This window comes from Crocodylus siamensis, chromosome 1, assembly GCF_052110815.1.
Source record: "Crocodylus siamensis isolate JL-2025a chromosome 1, ASM5211081v1, whole genome shotgun sequence".
Lineage (NCBI taxonomy): Eukaryota > Metazoa > Chordata > Crocodylia > Crocodylidae > Crocodylus > Crocodylus siamensis.
In genome coordinates, this window is record NC_143395.1 from 382,095,397 (window position 1) to 382,116,635 (window position 21,239).

A 21,239-nucleotide genomic window follows, 5' to 3' on the forward strand; every position below is an offset into this window, starting at 1 on the left:
ACAGCCCCAGGCTAGGGCCAGTATCTGGAGCTGCACAGATAACTGTACAAAAGTTCCATGCCTTGGTCTAACTAGATTGAGTAAATCTGATAACTATATCAATCCAGGTACATCTTGGATCAGGTTCCACAATTTTTAGACTAGTTTGTGTCTGGAACTTCTGTACAGTAACAGGTTTAGATTGATTTCTGATAACTGAGACTAGGTCTGAGTGTAAGGTCCACACTTGGGGTGAATTAAGTTACTTTGGGTGGCTGTTTTGAACTCTATCTAACCTTCCCCTAACTGCCTCCCCTCCATGTCCCCAAACATCTGCACTTAGCATAAATGTCTGATTTGTGTTGCATGGTAAACTTTGTCATAGATGTATCTGTTGCTATCCTAATGAAAAGCCATTTGTAACTGGCCAAAGTATACGTCTCTGTAAAACCATAGTTTGCCCAGTCTCAGGTCATTGATGACAGGCTATTTGAAATGTTTCAAACAGTGAGTTGTTCACACAGGATGATGCACTTCAAAAATGACCTTCAAATAAAGGAACATCTTTGAGATGCTTCCTGAAACATCTATATCTGGAGCATGATAGGGAGCTGCTTGGTCCTCTGTCATTCCACAGTGCTCTGCGCTTCACCTCCTACCCGCCTTGGGTTGGGACAGGGCAAGTAGCCAGTGTGCACTCTCCTCAGCTATGCTCAGGAGCTTCTTTAGGCTGAGGGGCACTTGGAAATTCGTATTCTCTAGCCACCTGGTTAAAGAGTATTACTTCTACATGCTTTCATGGCCATTTTGAAGCATGTTTTGGGAGGGGGTAGGGTATGCTACATATCTGTACAGACTTGAATTATTCCAAATTGAGAAGGATTTGGAGCACTTCAAGTGAGTGTTTGTCTGTGTCCAAAATAGTCATGGCAGAAATTCAGTGCTAAGTTTCCCCTAAATTCATCTGAACTGAGTATCCACCAGCTGGGATGGAGCAGGACTTGATCCACAATTGCAGCTTGATGTCAGGGCCCCTTATCAATCAGACCCAGCTGAGCTGAGCTCTTGAGCTATCACACCTGACTCTGATCCCTGGCCAGTATGACATCTCCAGTTCTCTGCAACTAGATAAGCTACTGCAAGCATCACTCGCACCCTTTAAGCACACTTGCAGCCTCAAGCTGCAGGCACACCTTGACAGAGTCCTAGTTCTGGCAAGCCTCATGTTCACTGTTTTCTCTGGTTCTCCTGGTTCCTGACTTGGCTTTGGCTTTGGCTTTTTCTGACCCTGACCTCGGATCTCCCTGGAACTTGGCACCAGGAGCTCTCTGACCTGTGGCTTCTGATTTTGGCTTGCTTCTTGGACAACATCTCTGGCATTTCCCTTCTCAGCTGTCCTGGAACTTGGTTATTGTGTTCAGTCCATCTGACCCAGACCCAGGCCCTGACCTGATGCTTTGGTAATCTGTGCTCCTGACTTGCTGGCCGCCTCCTAGTTGCTCCTAGTGGCCTGCCACAAATCCACCTGGCTGTGTCCTGGGTGACCCATGCACACTAGGCTGCTGTGGATTCAGCCAGGCTGGGTTCTGGCACCTGTACTGAGAGGGTGTAGCTATCCTTTTGCTCTAGTATCCTTCCTGCTGGTTCAGCAGCATGAAGAAGAAAGTTGCCTTATTCAAACACACAGGGAACAGGAGCTGGCTATGGGGATAGTAGACTGGGTTAAGGATTTTGTCCCTCCGTCTGCCACACAGTTCCAGTGTGACCTTGATCACCAAGTCAGTTAAACCAAACTTTTCAGAAGTTGTCACTAATTGAATTTTCCTGAAACTAAAATCAAGGAGAGCTGTACTTTGAACCTATAAGATGTTTAAAAAAATTTAAGTACTCTGAAAAATTGGGTCCTAGGTATTTCATCCAAACTGGCACCCCAGGTAGCAAATGCATCTGAACTTTAACTGCTTTGTACCTCAGTTTTCCACCTGCAAATGGGAGTAATACCACATCTTCACCTCTTGGACTATTGTGAAAAGTCAATTATAGTTTCATAGTTTCTAGGGTCGGAAGGGACCTGAGCAGATCATCTAGTCTGACCCCCTGCCATGGCAGGAAAGAGCACTGGGGTCAAATGACCCCAGCAAGATGTTCATCTAACCTCCTCTTAAAGACCCCCAGGGTAGGAGCCTGCACCACTTCTCTTGGAAGCTGGTTCCAGACCCTAGCCGCCTATTTATGCATGTTTTGTGAGGCACTCCAAGCCTGCATTGATAAATGCCATAAGAACCTTTGTGAGGAAATGTAATAGGTTTTGTCTAAAGAGCAGAATTTAAGTAACGTGCAGTTTCTGGGCATGGGTTTACACATTGAAAGAGGGGAAAAACATTGATTAGCTTCTTATTAATTGAGTACTTTCCATTCTGTATACTGAATGTAACAAGGGTCCTGAGGTGCAAACAGTATGTGTGATTACAGCCTCTATAATAAAGTATGATGTGCAAGGGCGTTGAATTTAAAGTTGCAGTAGCAGCCTTAATTCTGGTTTTCCGAAATTGAGTGCCTGGCTTTCTACCCTTAATAAAATTCCTTCACTGTAGTCTGCCACTACCACCCTCCTTCCCCTTCATGTAATATATCTTAACATAATTTTGACTTCTGCTCAGGAGACAGTGTCTTAGAATATAGCATTCAGTCCTGGGTATCTCATTACAAGAAAGATATTGACAAACTGGAGAGAGTTCAAAGAAGAGCAACAAAAATAATTATGTGCATAAAGGACTGATATATGAGGAAAGATTAAAGCAACAGCAGATGAAATCCTAGCTCCACTGAAGTCAATAAAGCACTGTCACCGACTAATGGAGCTGGGATTTCATTCTAAGTCTCTAAATCTTGGCTAAGTTATGACTGAGTGGGACGTTACTATTGACAAAGTTTTGAAGGTGTGTGTGTGTGTGTTTTTGTGTGCACAAATGTGCACTGAGAAAATTTTATTCAGTGTGCTACAAAAGGGAAGTAATGGTATGAAATCAGAGAGAAGACAATATTGGCTAAGTATTTGGGTGAACTTCCTACTGCTGAGACCAATTAATTTGCTGGGTAGTACAGAAGTTATACCTTTAAGTTATTTGAACTCAGACAAAATTTCACTGTAAGTACCAACCTATTAGGGTAGTGATTCTCAACTAGGATTCTGTAAGATCTTTTAAGATTGTCATGCAATATTAGTATGGTTAGGTGTGCAAACACCTACACACGATTCACAAGATATTCCAGAGATTTCAAATAGAAAGCCATAGCGTTGTAAACATTCTGACCTGTTGTGGTCTTTCTGAATGATTTGCAACAGAAGAATTGCTCTCTTATTTTTTCCCTAGTCACAAACCAAGTGGAAGTTAAGAGCAGACTTGAGGCATGCCTCAGAACATGTCAGAAAAAGTTGAGAACCATTGAAATAAGGGGATGGCTTAGTGCTTTCTGTCTCTAGTGACTTTCCATAATGATGATCAGCCCAAGGCTTGGTCACAATGTCCTATACAAATGGAATTTTAATGATCTTAGGGACTGATGCTAAAAAAACTCACTGTTAGCTTTGTATCAGCGGAGTCATCTGCTTTGAACAGATTGGGACAGCTGGCCAAAATAGCCTTGTCCTTCAGTCTATGCTGTCAAGTGTCATATCTCTTGAATCATCGTTGCCTTAGTACAGCTGAACAAAGTGGAACAGCTTCAACAGAAGAAGCATTGGAGGTGAGAGACAGGATATTCTGAGGTTGAGTTCTATAATTCAGTAATTTGGGGACTTTCCTCTCTTCAGAAATGGACGACTTTGGCTCAAATCCCTATTCTAAATTGGGCAGCAATGAGAACTAAGCCCAGATCTGCTTCAGTCCAAGGAATTTAACTACAGAACTGTTAGGCAAAACAGGGCATGACATTGGAGGTGGTGCCACCATCATGATTCCCACCCCCCCTTCTCTTTCTTAGCTTTTGCAATAGCTCAGAAGTCCTCTTGGAATGTAGTTCCAAAACTCCAGAAAGTTTTGTATGGAGACGTTGAAAACATCCTGATTTCTTCCCCTTGCTCTCCCCATTGTCTTTTTCTCTAAGTTTAATTAACAGAATTTAGCTAAAACTGAATTTTTAAGCAAATGGCTTATTTGGTAATAAAGTTTACTTGCCCTATTCTTTAGCTCTGCTGGCTTAGAGGTAGAAGGCAAAGTTGGCTATACCAACACAGTTCCCAGGAAGAAGCCCTGTTGTGCTGCTGCTGCTTTTTGTAAGATTGATAAAATGCTAATTTTTACATTTGTTCCATTCACAAATGGATTAATCCACCTCCCATCTTTCATTCCCACACCCCCACAACTTGAGCCATGAGAGAGACAGATATTCTTCCTCCGTGCCCTTAAGACTAGTCAGTGGATTTAATAGGAACTGTATGGGTGCCCAACATCTGAAATGGTGCAGAGTGTTGAGACTGCATATTCAGGTGTATTGCCCTGTAATGAGACACAAAGAAAAAGCATTTTTTGGAAATATTGACTTTTATTCCTTACTAAGAAGTCTTAAAGCACATTGTGATTCTCAGTGCCTTTGTATATTGGACCACATTTTTCAATGCATGTCTAAGAAAAAGGTGCCTAAATTACTTGGAAGTACAAAATTTGCTTGTGCAAAACCATGTATGTGAGCCTGCAAGCATAAGTGCTTGTACAGTGCCTAATGCAGTGGGATCCTAGTCTACGATTTAGACTCTGAAGCACTGTTGCACCACAGGCAAAACATAATAAAAAGGGAACTTCTGTCTCTGTAGTTACCTGTTTTGGAGTGTGAGTGGGGGATTTACTGCAAATATTTTTCAAATGTATTTTTATACCTGATCTATATGGCTTCCATGCCAAGCCTGACAATGGCTGAGAAGTTGTCCCACCTCTTCACTCCTACTGGATGTACACCAAAGCCCAGAAATCAGTCAGTATTGCTGACTGAAAGTAGCTCTGTGTGTATGGGACTATGCTGCTCTCAGGCTGTCCGTTCGGAGGCTTTTTGGCATGCTCTCAAGGCTGCTATACGTCAGCTACATTGCCTAATTTCTGGACTTTGTGCTCTGAGCAGAAATGAGTCAGTGGGGTGTATGACTTGGCACAGAGATGATGCAGACATGCCTTTGTAGCTTCCTTGAAAATATGGACAGTGGATTAAAATAAATGGAGCACCATCTACCTAGGTTTTGAATTATTTTCTTGATAGGAGGAATGAATCCTAATCCTAAAGCACCCAACAGATTGATACATTTTTTTTAGGGGAAAATTGAATGGAATTGGAATAGAGTTTGCTAATTCCACTTTTCTTTCCCAAGCAAATTGCTATCATCCTGTGGTTCTTGTGTCTATATGTTTGCCTCATGTGGATGTGTGTGCTATGACATGTAGGCATGCAAGTTTCTATCTGTAAGCCCTTTTATTAGTTTTGAGGAATGCTTAGATACTTCTGAACCATCCAGAGTTGTGCTGTCCAGAGATGTGACTGCAGCTCATATAGACTTGAACTAAATTTAAACTATAGGAAGTACCATTAGTATTGCTGTGCTAGTATGGTTTTCAGTGCAATAGCATGAGCCTGCCCCGGATAATACCAGTGTAGTCTACTGAGGCTTCTGTGGCTACAACAGTGCTACGCTGATCCCGTGTATGTCAACAAGAGCTGCTATTGCCTCAGACTGGAGGGAGAAAAAGCTCTTTTCTGGGCTTGCTTATGGTAGGTTTGTGAATTCCAGGCTACCTTGTATTTGTAGCCAAAGTTTATAGTCCTCATCATCCATATTCAAAATGCTCCAAAAGAAGCTCCAGTTCCTCTATACAAGTTGCTGTTCACAATTGCTTTTTAGTCTTTGCAAGTTACAAACCCTGTACTTGCACTGTTTTCCCTTTTGGAATGATGTATCCTACAATTGTAGGCTCGTTTGTTGAAGTACGTACCCTATTTTCTTGCACACGATGTGGCTTGGAACAAGATAAACTCACTGTTTTTGAAAGGCAGAATGAAAAAAGATCTTTCTGTATAGCAAGTAACTGAGTATCAGCAGCTAGGGAGCCAAGCCTTCTCATTGTTCTGCTCTCTGTAGATTTGTGTGCAGACTTGACTTTTATTTTTGCCCAGGACCTGGCAGACACTGCTTTTAGCATATGCACTGCAGTTTCCACCAGCTTGTTCTTAGGCAGGGAGGTGCATGTTGTATGTCAGGAAATAGAGTATTTTCTTAGCTTACTCTGATTAGCTCTGACTTTTTAACATTTCTAGCTGATTGAACAAAGGTAACTTAGAAAATATTATATAGCCAGAGATGCAGGTAGAGTTTTTGTGAGCTTCATGCTGGCCTTATGCCAAAGTTCAGATGCTTTGAAACTGAACTTATCTTACCTTAGCAAAACTTAACGGACAAAATTTTCTCTAGCTAGCTTTAGTTAGTTCAAGTGAAATTTCAGATGCAGTCTTCATTATTCTCATAGTTACTGTTTGCTTACCAGAATGTAGTAGTCTCAGTATACCTGTAGATTTCAAAGGTAGTACAAGAGAATCAAACCTGTTGGTTTAATATTAGGAAATGTTTTAAAAGCAATATGCATCTGGTTTTACAAAAGACTCAAATTTGATCTCACTTTGTTCCTAAAAGGACAATAGTCGACCACAAAAAACATTTGTTTGATGCGGTTTATAAACTATGCCAGTGTACTTCAGCACAGATCTCCTTAATCTAGTCATGATCTTTGAGGTCAAATGGCTTATATAGGCTTCTACTGTGATTTGGTACTATATCTAGTATGAGAGAGAAGTGTTTATTTCCATTCATTTCTGGAATTAATTTCCATTAATTTAAAGTTCTCAGAATAAAGGAGAAATCAGAGTATAGGTCTTTTTTGTTTAAATACTGTATGTCTAAATGAACAGTGTAGTTAAACAGCCTAACATTCAGCAGTAATATCTGTGCACATCTTAAATCTTATATGTCAACCTTCTTTAATAATTACATTTTAAAATTATTTTGGAAGTACATAGGCTTATAATCACTGCATGATTTTTGGCAGCTTTTCAGCTTTGATTTAACTTAATTAAAATAGAAATAAACGTTTTCACAGGGTGCTGTTTTATTTTGGGTAAATAAAAGTTCCAGCCACTTTTATGGCTGCTTTGACTTTTAAATTGGGATCTAGATCTTTAATTCAACTAGTGTGGACTGACATTTCATATAGTCCAGTAGTTGATCTCATTTTGTCCAAAAACATTGGGAAAAATGTTCACCGAACTTGGAGCGTCTCAATTTTCCATTGAATTTGCCATACTAGCACTGCCAGAAGTTACTACATAGTGTATTTGTATGGAATAAATTACTTTTGAATTTCATTGAGTTACTTTCTAGTTGCCAGCTATTTTAATACATTGATGTAATATTTTATCCAGTTTTAATCCAGATATTGTGCCTTATATATGAATGTCTCTTAAAATGGTGGTAGGCTTATGTTATGTACTTCATGCTAGGCCCAGAATGACCTTCTATTTAACTTGGTACTAAAACACCAAATGCCCTTACTGGTTGTGAGATCAGGTCCTCTTGCCTGTAATTGCCAAGACATGCATCATAACTGCTTAACATTTTCTCCAGAACTTCTTTGTCCAGCTCCAGTTGTCGAATGGCATCTTGCTTGATTTGAAAGATGTAAAATAAAACAGCAAGCAGCAGTTTAAAAATTGCTGCTCACTGTTGCAGCTGTTGTTCCAATCAAAAACTACTAGAAAATCCTTTTGAATTAGTTATACTGAATTTGTAACAGTCTACTGCATAAAGCTGCTGCCATTCCCTGGGGAAAGAATAAGCCTGACATGGAGGGAAATGATTAAAGCTGTAATATCCCTTTTTTCAGTGAAAATAAAAAATGTAGTTCTTCAGTCTGGACCTAATTTAAAGAATTCCAAACTCTTCTCTTGCCTGCCCCTCCACCCCTCTTCCTCCCTCTTAACTTCAACATGTGGGACACTTAAAGGGAGAAGGAGACTGGAACTATCCTAGAGCCTTAAAAAAAATCCGGGGGTATTTTTCTCATGAAGTCTGCTTTTTGTTTGTCATTACCTGCTAAAAGATTTAATTACTTATTTCTGTTGGTAAGTGAATCCTCCAGTGGAAGCAAATAGAAAAGCATAGTCTGTGCAGCTTTCCTATTGTAAATTGTATTTTAGTAGTGTATGCGTCATCTTTTTTTTAATAACAAATGTGTACAGTCTCATTGGCAGTTGTCATTCTGTTGTTTAGTAGATGGGGATTACTTCTTGCAGATACAAATGGCTTTATTGCCTGACCCAAAACAATATCGCAAAGCTTTCTTTGTATGGGATCACAGTTGTACTGAAATCATGAATAACATGGGGTAAAAGTAATCACAATTTTCAAATTTCTTTTTTACTTACTTAAATTGTCATACAGTGTGACTGTGTACTGTAAATAGCTGTTTTTTAATATAGTGGGAGCTCCTTTTCACTTGTTGGCTGAAGTGATTCATTGACATGTCAGCTCTAATTAATTCCTATAATATGAACTAGCTCTGCCAAAACTCCTGCACAAGAGTTTTTCCTGTCTTCCCTTTATCTCTGAATGGTCTTTTCTTCATAGCTTGGGCTTTCTTGTTCCCTTTATGAAACTGCCAGCTGGCTAGCCCTACATTGGTTTAAGTTTGGTATGTTATCTTCACAACTGTGATGAATAATTATAGACCAGCTTTAAGAATGACTCTTAATTTCTGCAGAAGATGCTAGCTGTTAGTTTCCAATGTACTGTGGGTGAGTGGAATTTTTAGGTCTCATTCATTTGATTCTTTAATAAGTTTTGAATAAACTCCCTTGCGTGATTTGAAATGAAACTGCTGTATGAGAGTAAGATGACCATATTATGTAATAATTACACAGATACAGAGGTTCAATACTACATTTTTGTGGTGGTACAGTGGTGGGTCACTGTGTGTAGGGCTTAAACCAACCTCTCGCTGTTAGTGTTAGCTGAAAACTTTCTCGGTGACCAGGTAATTTCCAAAAGTGCTCATTGCATGTTTCTAAAACATTCCTTTGTATCCTTTGGTTATGACTATTCTCAGTGATAGTAAGCAAACCAGATGGGCTACTGGTTTAATGTCATAGATTAGTACTGCAGCTACTGGTGCCTTCTCTACTAATTCTCATATAATTGTGTTCCTGCCTCTTGTTTGATCTTCTTTAAACCTTGTCTGTAATTGGTTCTGGATCTTGTATAGCAAGCTCTTCAGGGCAAGGACTCTCATTACATGTCTATGAAAGTCTCCAGAAAGGGTAGTCCTGTTGCTGATTGAGCCATCTGCCACTACAGTGGTACAAATAATTAATAACAGAGGCTTAACTCATGCACTGGGAATTGAGAAGGGGGAAATTTTATTTACCACAGTTCCTGGCTCTGAAATATTTTGGTATCCTTTATTGTTTCCTGGTATTACTGCTTCCTGGCTGATACTTGCACAGTGGTCTGAGCTACACATGGGTCTTGTTTGATCTTATTATTGAGGAAAGGGGTGTCAAACATGGCCCATGGGCCAAATCTGGCCTGTAGAGCTGGGTCATCCAACCTGCAGATCATGCCCTACCCCTGGCTGGGATGGGGGATCCAAGTGCCTGGGTGACAGTCAGAGTGCTGGAGCTTAGCAGTACCATGATAATGAGGCCCACATTGCAGCTTGTTCTGGAGCAGCAGCCGCGTGCACATGATCCCAGTGGTCTGCCTGCAGTACTGCTGGAGCTCCAGCACCCACTTGGCTGCCAAGCACCCAAGCTAAAGCAGCAGCACTGGACTCCAGAAGCACTATAGGAAGAAGACTAACACCACAGCTTGTTCCTGTGGCAGTAGCTTCTTGCTGGGCTTCTTCCTGTTGGGTCCCCATCCACACCAACTAGAGCGGCCATCATGCTTGCTGGATGCAGCATGCAGGGGTCCGTGGGCCTGATGCAGCCGGGATGTGGGTCTGATGCGCTGGTCTCGCGCCACTCATCTGGCCTGTGGGTTCAGATGAGTTTGACATCTCTAGATGTTACCTCATTGGGTGGCTGTATGAAGATATAGAGCAGGCAAAGGGTAGTAGTGATTCACTGTCTCCTGTGAAAATCCCTAAAAGTCTCTGTATTCAGAGACCACCACAGCTGCCCCTTTGGAGCATCCCAAGGGTGCACAATGCCCTGAAGGAGTTGTGAGGAGCAAGGAACAGGCTAGTGCATCCTCAGGGATTGAACGCTCTGGACAGTCTCCACTGCCCTGGGCTGCTGATGGAATTATTGTATATCTTTGAGGCAGAACTCTTTCTCAGGCTCACAACCTGAGCCCATGGGTAACAAAGGCAGTTTGTTCTTAATTGCCATTTTATGACAGGATTGCAACTCCATTCATTACTCGTCTCTCTGAGAAATTACTCGCACCAGGAGATTCCCTGAAATAATTTCACTACTCACGTGCATAACTGTTCACCATGGGTTTCATCTGGCCTTAAAAGCAATGCATCAAAAAGCAAGCATTCTTAATCTTTACAAGCAAATATCTGTTTGTCTTTTACAGGATACTCTTGCAGGCTTATTTCACAAAGCATGTCTCTCATCTTGGTGAATGAAGATTCTTTGGATGTAAGTCACCTTTTAAATTTTTTCATTGTGATGCTTAGTATAAGCAAGTACTCTTAACTGTTTGAGCTGTATTCACTTCATCTTTTTGTTAGACTTCTGGACCAAGTAAACACAGAACTCATTTTTAAAAAACAGTCAGTTAAAACGGCATAGGGTGTACTGATCTCTGTTTCTATAGTTTTGAACATAGAGCTGTAGACCTATTTTACCAAATGGTCAAAACATCAAAATATGTATCATTGGTTCGTTTCTCTAGTTTTTACTGTGATTCTCACCAGATTATTAAGAATTTGGCTTGTATTTAAATAAAATGTATTCCATTAGGATTTAGCTTCCTTAGGAAAATGTGTTGTTATTTCACTTAAAGCAGCATGTATATTTTAGCTGTTTTGTGTGACCTCTAAAATATTTGGAATTTGTCTGGGGAAAATGGACAGAAGTAAATTCATAGTGCAACTCGTATAATTTTATAGTGTAAACAAAATTAGAGGAGAATTGTTGTTTGTGTATTTTAGTAGCTGGGTCATGTTATCAAATACAGTCCCCCTCTTTCTGCACCCCCCCTCCCCAAGTACCTAAACGTGTTGAAATGATCCATAGAGGATAACTCCTCCCACTAATTCATTTTAGAGTGGTGATGCCTGTGTTTTCTTTCCATTCCAAAGCTGACTCCATGGTCATTTCAACATCAGTATCAGTGCTTTATTTGCTAAATAGCTCCTCAGACTCTCCAGAAGGAGTCTGTCAGGGGAGGTCTACAGTACCCCAATGAGGCCTGGGTCTCAAATGTACCTGTACTTACATTGATTTGCAACTTGAGGAATAGGTAACTGTCACAGAGCACTTAGGTGCCCTGCTCCTTTTAAAGAGGGGAAACTGCTAGGGAAGAGCCCTAGCAGTGAGTGAGGAGCCCCAGCTGCCGGTTGCCAGGGTAGTCAGAGTTAGCTGGTGATCCACACCTGCCAGCAGTCAGCTGACTGGCAGGGGCAGGGCCAGGGCCTGGTTCACATTTAAACCCCTAGAGCAGGGGCCAGGCTGGCAGTTCCCCGCTAGCAGCCAAGGGAGAAGGAGCTCTGCTGGAGCAAGCAAAGGGGAGAAGCCTGATTGCACGAGCAGCTCCTGATTGCTGTTATGGGGTTGAGAATTCCCTAGTAGGGATTGAATGTTGTTTTAGTCAGGCGGCTTAGATTTGATGTTATAGCCCAGGGGCTTGTGGTTGCTGTTAAGAACTGGAGGTTTGGGTGAGGCTAACAGGGGTTGGAGGAGGCCTCATAGGGGAGCCCTGGCAGCATGGAGATCCCAGCCCCAGAGAGGGGGCCAGCATTGAATGCCCAGTGAGTCGCAGAGTGAGACAGGGCCACGGAGAGCCCAGGGAGGACAAGGGAGCCAGAGTAGAGTAAGGCCCAAACTAAATGATGTGAGTGCCATCTGCGAGGCTTGGGCTGTGGTGTAGGGGAGGAAGGGAGCTGCAGATAGTGCCCCCTTGCATTGGGGCAGTAAAATGGGCAGCCTCCCACTTAATTAACATCTTCTAATTAATTAACAACAAGGCATGGCAGGGGAGAAGGCAGGTCATTGCCCCATAACAGGTGGGTGGGGTCACCAGTGGATGGACCCCAAAGGGACAACTGTCACAGTAACCCATGCCTAACTGCATGACAAGTATGAACAATGTATCATCCTGTGAGTACCACAATAGTGATACGATTTCTGAAGGGTTAGAGTTAAGTGAAGAGGGAGACTTCTGTGGCAAAATAGCAGTAACTGAAGTGCTTAGAAAATAAACTATATGAACTGTATCATGATTATCCTCTGTCACTAGTGTCACTACAGAGTGTACTGGTCAGACTCTTATTTTTAAGATACAGGTATAGCATCCTGGGATCAAAATCTCCTGACAATATCTGAGTGGGAGAGGATCAGGTTTCTGGCAGAGGAAAGGGAGCAACATGTTAGAACTCTGCTGTTGCATTCATTGTCAGCATTTAATTGTGCTTTCACATTTGTATTTCTTTTAGAAGTTCCAGCAATAAACACCATGGCTAGGGACAGAAATTCCACCTCATCTAGGATAAGTTATTCAAAACCAGTTCAAATCTGTAATGCAATAGAAGTTCGCTGCACGTAAACCACTTTCAAAATGTCTGAAACCAGTTTAAGATAAACCTGAATCAATATAGCATTAGACTTAACTGATTTAGGTTAAAATGGCTTATTGAACTTCTGTCCCAGAGCCCCTCCAGACTCAAGTTAACTCACAGTCCCCTAGCATCCCAGGATGCTTTGCACCTATCCTACAAACCACCCCCACCCCCATCATCACCACCTCGCAGGGTGGGTGGGTTAGCCTTGGCACAAGCTATCTGCTCCAGCTAAGCAGGGAGGCATGTTCTAGTGCAGGGGCAGGCAATTATTTTGCGTGGAGGGCTGCTTACCCAGTTTTGGCAGGCTGTCAAGGGCTGCATGGGTAGCCCCACCCTGTGACAGGTGCCTGGTCACGATCTTGGACCAATTTCCCGATGTCTTGGGAACAGTGTTCCAGGGCCAGCACCGGTGGGGCCCAGAGAACACAAGCTGGCAAGGGTCTGTGGAGCCGGGCTGGGCTGCACCAGCGGGGAGGGGGGAGCTGGCCCGACTCCATAGAGCCCCTGCTACCTGGGACCCCACGCTCCTGCCACCCTGCTCTGGGCCCCACTGGCACTGGCCCCGGGCTTCCATTGGCTCCCTGCCTGCTCACACCCAGTGCTCCCCAGCCCTGCGGTACAGGCGGGGGGCAGTGCTCAGTTCCGACCCCTCACTCACCAGCAAGGGAGAAGCTGGTGCTGTGCATGGGGAAAAGTGGTCCCTTGCTTGCCCCATGGCCCGTGCTCTCAGCTGCAGCTGCTTGCAGCTCATGCAGAGCTGTCTGGAGCAGGCACAGGCAGCTCTAGGCAAGCTGCAGGTGGCTGCAGCACAGGGTGCTTGCCATGGTGCGGGTGAGGGGCCACTTTCCCCCGTGCTCAGCACCAGCTTGTAACCTGCCCTGCTGCCAGCCTGGCAGTGGGACCAGGTTACAAGGTGGTGCTGAGTGCAGTGGGGTGAGGAAAGCAGCTTGCCCATGTCCGGTGCTCCACACTGCAGCCGCTTGCAGCCTGCCTGGGAATCCCTGTGCCTGCACTGGACAGCCCCATGCAGGCTGCGAGGGCCTGCTGCAGCAGGGAGCACTGACCATGAGGCAGGCAAGGGGCTGCTTTTCTCCATGCAGGGAAAAGCTGAGTGGGGGGAGGGGGGAAGCAGCCCTTCACCTGCCTCACACCCGGTGCCCCCTGCTGCAGGTGCTCGCAGCCTGCACAGGGCTGTCCAGAGTGGGCGCAAGCAGCCCCACATGGGCTGCAAGCAGCTGCAGTACGGGGCACCAGGCATGGGGTGAGGAAGGGCCACTTCCCCCACCCTATGCTCCTTCCTTGCTGGGGATTCCCCCCTGCCCCCACTTACCTGAGCTTCCCGCACCGGAGCAGCCACATGCTCCCTGGTCAGAAACCCTGGCTGGGGGGTGGGGCCGGGCGGGCGTGGTGTTATTTAAGCCTGCTGGGCTTCCCCTGGGTCCTACTGCCCTTGGTTCCTGTCATTTTTGACAGGAGCCAAGGGCAGAGAAATATTAATTTTCTACACTTTTTTTAGGCACCCTGTGGGCTGGATGGAATGGCTTCACGGGCCAGATCTGGCCTTTGGGCTGTATTATGCCCATCCCTGCTGTAGCTCCTCCCGCTCTGGCTTCTGGCCTGGGGCACTGCCAGCATGTGGCTGCATTTCTGGAATCAAAAGTGAATGTGTTTAGACTAACCTGCAAAGATTGAACTGATTCAGCTTCAGGCTTTTTGACTGTCTATACGTAGCCCATGTGTTTTTATCATTTCACAAGCATGCATTTTTTTTCTGGTGCATAGATTCTATCGTCAGAAGGGACCTCAGTGGGCCATCTAGTCCAACTCCCTACCCCTGCCAGGCAAGAAAAAGGTCATTTAAACCTCGGGTCAGGTGACCCCAGCCAAGTGCCTGTCCAGTCTCCCCTTGAAGACCCCCAAGGATGGGGCGAGCACCACCTCCCTTGGAAGCCCATTCTAGATCCTGGCAACCCTGACCATGAAGAACTTTTTTCTAATATCCAGTCTAAACCTTCTCTCCTGTAGCTTATGGCCATTGTTCCTTGCTGTTCCAAGGGGTACCCTGGTAAACAGAGAGTTGCCTACTTCATGTTGGTCTCCCTTGGTGAATTTGTATGCCGCCACAAGGTCCCCCCTCAGCCTTCTCTTGGAGAGGCATGTATTTCTATAAACAGAAGCATCGCACCTTGCTTGAGCATTTTATTAGGGAGGTATAACACTGACCATCTTGTCTGAATAAAGAAACAATTTATGTAGTTATGATTTTTATTGATTATTAAATGCATAAAATGGGATTATTTTGAACTACGTGTTTATGCACACTTTTGCATATTTGTATGTGGACACAGCGATTCTTATAAAAGGCCCCTACCCTTCAAACTTAAGGACTAACTGCTTGTATATTCTTTTGAATGCTCAGTTTCCTTTTTGCTGGATCTAAATGGTGAATGCCTGTTTTTTCTGACCAGCTAACTGGAAAAGACATCTGTAGATGGCTAGCTGGATTTTAAGCCAGAGAATGGAGGGAAAAAACCAATAAGAAACAACCAAGTTGACATCTGCTTTCCCCATAGAATAGTTATCCAAACTCGTTAGTAAGACGTGCATGGTTGGTGGGGGGTAGGAAAAAGGTTTTCTTCTTTAGGGGGAAAAAAGAATCTTCAATATCAGAGACCTGAAAGGGATTTTTCAGTGTTTTCTTTTCTTTTCTTGTGTGTATTGCTCATTTGCATCATTCTCAAATATTTTTATAAGAATATATGTTTGAAAAGTTTTCTTGTTTTTCAGATCCTTGAAACAATAGTCTACAGTGGTGACATGTAGGGGGTGCATGTGCACCCCCTGAGAGCATTGGTGTACCCCCTGACAGTAGCATTCCTGGGCACGGAGGGGGGCAGGCGAGAGTGCTGGTGCCCCGCCCCCCCCAAGAGCGCCAGCCAGGGAGTGGGGGCACCAGGAGAAGCGGTCCCCCCCCCCACAGCCAATCCTGCTGACCTGCAGTGCCAGTGGAAGTGCCAGTTGTGGGGTGGTGGGACCCCTCTGCCCCCCCGGTCTGTGGGATTGGCCATGGGGACACTTCACCACTCTCTCCCCCCTACCCCCCGGTTGCTGACTGTCTGCTGAGGGGGCAGGTGCCCCCTCTGACTCGGGAGGTAGCAGTCTCCCATGATAGTCTTATCATGTTTAACATTTTAGAATAATTATTTATCATACATCTTTGAAAACAGTGAGAGGTGTGAAGTTCTTCAAGGGAGGAACAGGTGAAATCACTGATTGGAGAAAGGGCGAGATAGTTAGCTGTGCTTTAGTCCATAGTTGAGCAGAAAGTATGGCAGGATGATACCTTAGGGTGTCTTTACATATGTTCTGGGGTTGGAGGTAGGGGGGCACTTTGATTAGAGTGGCTCTTGGGAAAAACTTAACCAAAATGATAGTTAAAGCTTTCTGCTTTAGGTCTTCCAATAACTTCATCACCAGCAGTAGTGAAAGGTGGTTTCTGTTCATCTTCTAAAAGAAGGCAAAGATCAATTGGTGATCATGTTGTGAATAACCTGACTTGAATTAAGAAAGTTGCAGCCACCTTTTTACAATGTCATCAGTGTAGCACAAAATGAGACATTTTAAAGCAGGTTTTGAAACTCTCTACCTTGGAAATATTCCTTAAGATAGATGTGAACTCCTTGTCCCACTGGTTAAAGTGGAAAGAGAAAATGAAAAAGCAGAACCAAAAGAATCAACAATAATAAAGGATAGTAAATCAAACAATGGACATGACTAAATAATTGCTATAAGCATTTCTACAGGGAGCAATGTATTCCTACTTAGTGATATTTATTCTGTCTGAAAAGAAGAAAATTCAGGCTAGTTGTACTCATTTCCTAGACCAGCAGCTACAGTGTATTAGCTCCTAATGATCCACCAGAGAGTTAATGTAGCCATAAGAAACAAAAATGGAACAAAGTATCAGCAATAAATAACTTATTCCTACAGTTAAATAGAACAATATGTAAAAATTTTAAAAGTAATCGGAGACTTGCACCTGGTCTTATTCCATAAAATATCATCTTTAGGGGTACATTGGTCACCTTAGAAAATTTACAAGTCTGTCCCATGTGAAAGATGTTGAAAGTGAGGAAAGAGCCACCCTTATGCATGATTTTGAGCCTCTCCTATTATTTGAATCTTCTAGAATGGTGGTAAAGCTGGAATTTAAAAGATTCTGGATATTAATGTGGAAACCTGTACACTGGGCCAAAACCCCTGTAGCAAAGAAGATGGCTATTTAGACCTTTTCTGATTACAAGACTTCTAATATATTAGGAACTTTATATATCCACCTACTCGTGCCCCAAACATGAAGGCTGGTATAAGGGACTTCCATGGGTAGATGCAGGATTTTGAAAAGGGGCTGTAGAGGGTAAGGTGCTTCAACAAATACTTTTCTTTAGTTAAAAAGTATCTAGAAGCTTTACTGATAAGCTAGAGGTCCAGGGCTGTATTACTCAGTATAAGACTGAAGCAAAAACAAATATAACTTTATTGGAATGTGCATTAATTTGATATATCATATATCATTTTTGTAAAGCACAAAAATAGGCAGAAATAATCAAAAAATGTTGTTTCATTAGTCGTCTAGTCATTAGAATTAAATGTCCATCTCTTTCAGATTCATAAAACAAAATCAAGCTTTCTTGACTATTTTGGCAGTCATCTGAGTTAATATTTTTAGCTAGAGTTAAAAACAGTCTACAGGGCTCTGATATAGGAGCTACATCACCAGGAGCAGCTAGTAGCAGAATTGCAGAAGAAAGGTGAATTTGATTAATAAAACATCAAGGCCATTAAAAAGGAGTGAGGGCTGTTAACACCTTCTAAATGAAAAATTTAGAAGGAATCGAGTTGATGATAATGAGCCATGCAGTCAATTGACTCCCTCACTGCTGCTTGAATAGAGATGCTGCTGCCACTGCCAGACAGTTGGTTTAAACTCTGGGTGGAGCAGGAAACAAAGGGGGAGTGGAGGTGCTGGGGACTTCCAGACCAGGTGGCTAAGGAACAGATCAAATGCAATAAAAGGCAGCCCCCTTAAAACTGAGTCCGGTGGGACAGCTTCCTAGAGCTGTCGATCTAACAATGAAAACATGGGCCTGCATATGCTGCAACAGTAGGGAGAGGAGCAAAACAACTTTAAATCATTATTGTATTGATGTTTCCTGTAGCCCACATACTTACTTCAAATGTAAGAATGAACTTTGGAAAAACTATGCTATCTTGCCTCAACCCTGTAAAAGAAGGTATGGGAATCTTGACCCTTGATGTAGAGTATGAAGGTAACAGTGGTTTGGATAGGGATTTGTTCTTGCAAAGTGCTGAATGGTCTCTAGTCCTAATGATCTGGAGGTTTATTAAATCAAAAGAGCAGGTAAACATTTTGCCAAAATCAGGGATAGGCAGTTTAAGCCTCAAAAATACCTGTTGCTTGAAAAGGTTAGTTATAGCAATGAAACATTTATTCAGAGGATTGATAGTGGGAAGGCTGCTTATCTTCTGATTTTTATCCTGTTCTGCCAGCACACACGCATATAAATCATAAAAAATATTATGACAGAGGCTACTCTAATTTAGCTAGTGTGAAAGATCAGTGCTTTCATCAGTGGTGCTTTTCATTCTTCTAGTTTTACTTCTGTAAAATAATTCTTTATCATTTATAAGTTTTAGCCAGAATGATTAACTTCTGGTAACTTTCGTAGATTTCATAGACATTAGGGCTGGAAGGGACCTCAGAAGATTGGGTCCAGTCCCCCGCCCGAAGGGCAGGAAGTCAGCTGGGGTCATAGGATCCCAGCAAGATAAACATCCAATTTACTCTTGATAAACTTTAGATAAACCAGACTTAAAATGACAAACTAAATCTCACTCATAAATGTCTTCGGTCCATATTTTAGGAATGGGGTTGTAGCTGGTCTGAGTGACTCAGTTTTGGAAGGGGATATTTGTTTCAAGCATCCCCCATGGCTAGTGAATATATCTTTTCAGTCTCCATTCATTAGTATTCTCAGAATATTTCCACATAAAGCACAAGCTTTACTTTGTGGACAGACCACAAAATGTATCCTGTGTTGATACTAAAAAAATAAATAAATAAATAAATGTTCCAAAGTAAGTATCTTTCCTTAATGAGAGGGCATTTTTTTACCAACAACTTTGAATGATTTGGCTAAAACAGTATACAAATTTAACATGATGGTATATTTCTTCTTTTCCTCTTGTATGTACAAAAATGCCTTCCATGAAATCAACACTGCATGTTCTTTTTTTCTACTATTGCCCTTAGATATCAAATATATAATAAACAACTGGTTCATATTCAATGGATTTTATGAATGACAGATTTTTGATGGTTATAAAATTCAGCTATGCAGGAATACAAAGAGAAAAAGTGATACAGCAGCAGCAGAAGTCTTTAGTAAACACCAGAACTAATGGGAGCCCTGGAAACATTAAAAGTATATAGTGATATAAACTGAGAAAGAACCATGGCTTGTCAGACAACCGAAGAGCTTGTTGATTTAGAACTGGTCTCCTGAGTGCAGCAAATTGGTGATTACATGGTGTGTCATGAATGTATGCTATGAGAAATGTCTAATATCAAGGGTAATTTTGATGCTTGAGGTCAGATAGCAAGCTTCTCCACCATAAGTAAATAAAATAAAGTGTTCCACTAAGATGTGGGGGGGATGTGGGCACACTAGAAGGTAGCATCAGGCTTCAATCAGACCTAGACAGACTACAAGGGTGGACGGATGTGAAATAGGATGGGATTAAGCACAGACAAGTGCAAGGTGCTGCACTTGGGGAGGAACAACTGGCACAATACCTACAGGTTGGGGAACTCCCCTTTTGTCAGCACGGAGGAGGAAAAGGATCTTGGAGTCATAATTGACTCCGAGGTAAACATGGGCTGGCAGTGTGGGGAGGCAGTCAGGAAGGCCAACCGCACCTTGTCATGCATCCACAGATGCATCTCGAGCAGGTCCAAGGAGGTGATCCTCCCCCTCTATGCGACACTGGTCAGGCTGCAACTGTAGTACTGCGTCCAGTTCTGGGCACCGCACTTCAAGAGGGATGTGGACAGCATCAAGAGGGTCCAGAGGAGGGCCACTCATGATCAGGGGGCAGCAGGGCAGGCCCTATGAGGAGAAGCTACGGGACCTGAACCTGTTCAGCCTCCACAAGAGAAGGCTGAGGGGGGATCTAGCAGCCTGTTATAAACTAGTCAGGGGGGATCAGCAGGCATTGAGGGAGTCACTGTTCCCCCGTGCACTGCCAGGAGTGACCGGGAATAACGGTCACAAGCTGGCAGAGGGCAGGTTTAGGCTAGATATCAGGAAGCACTACTTCATGGTCAGGGTGGCTAGGATCTGGAACCAACTTCCAAGAGAGGTGGTCCTGGCTCCTACCCTGGGGGTTTTTTAAGAGGAGGTTGGATGAACATCTTGCTGGGGTTGTATGACCCCAGTATTGTTTCCTGCCATGGCAGGGGGTCAGACTAGATGATCTACTCGGGTCCCTTCCGACCCTAGAAACTATGAAACTATAACAAGGTAGCAAGTTTACTATTGCAGAGCTACTGAAGTGGTATGTCAAAGAAGCTATCATTACATCAAAAACATAAATGAGCCGAAATTCTTCATTAGTAAGGCTCATGTAGTTCAGTTGCTAAGTTAGGCTAAATATTTAAGGAACTTTTTGGTGATCTGGTTATATTTTTTTAGGAAAGGACTAATCAGATGCCTCTAATGCAAGAACTTTTATGCACCTTTGACGAGTAATGATTATCGTCACGTGCTTGACTGAAAATAAATTGCATTGTTTTCTTCTTGATTGGCTAAAATTTTATCCCTAAAATCACATACTTTTCTTAGAATCATAGAAAAGTAGAACTGGAAGGGACTTGCAGAGATCATCTAGTCCAACCCCCTGCTTGAAACAGGATCATCCCTTTCCAAACCATCCCATACAAGTTCTAACCTATTCCTAAAACTATGCAAGCCAACTGTGTTGTGTGACTACAAGGCATATTATCCCAAAACCCCAAGAGTGCCCTACCTGTTGCAGGTAAAACAGGGGAACTAGGGCTATCAGTGTCTTGCCACTGCAAGCATTCTTAGAATATACTTGCGATCCAAGGAAGAGGATCATGACCTCTGCTACAGAGGAAGGCTAGCAGTTTATCCCTAGTTTTCTTCTAAATGTAGAGTTTCTTAATAACATAAGAGTAATGTAGCTGTGATGGTCTAGAAATTGTGTGAAAGGTAAGGACTACTTAGGGTGGCATCTTTTATTGGACCAACTCATAGGCCATGTCCAGATGTGGGAGAAAGTTTGGTTCCCTGGGGACAACTAGTGGCAGCGCACCTTGTGCTGCTGCTA

The 21,239-nt window shown here is 43.1% G+C and overlaps 1 protein-coding gene across 1 annotated transcript in view; it reads left to right on the plus strand.

Moving 5' to 3' along the window:
• ATP8A2 (ATPase phospholipid transporting 8A2) overlaps nt 1-21,239 on the plus strand; it is a 546,329-nt gene that overhangs the window by 135,175 nt on the left and 389,915 nt on the right. Inside the window, exon 24 of the mRNA XM_090028654.1 lies at nt 10,598-10,662. Within this exon, the coding sequence (XP_089884780.1) occupies nt 10,598-10,662 (65 nt within the window). The remainder of the gene's footprint in view (nt 1-10,597; nt 10,663-21,239) is intronic.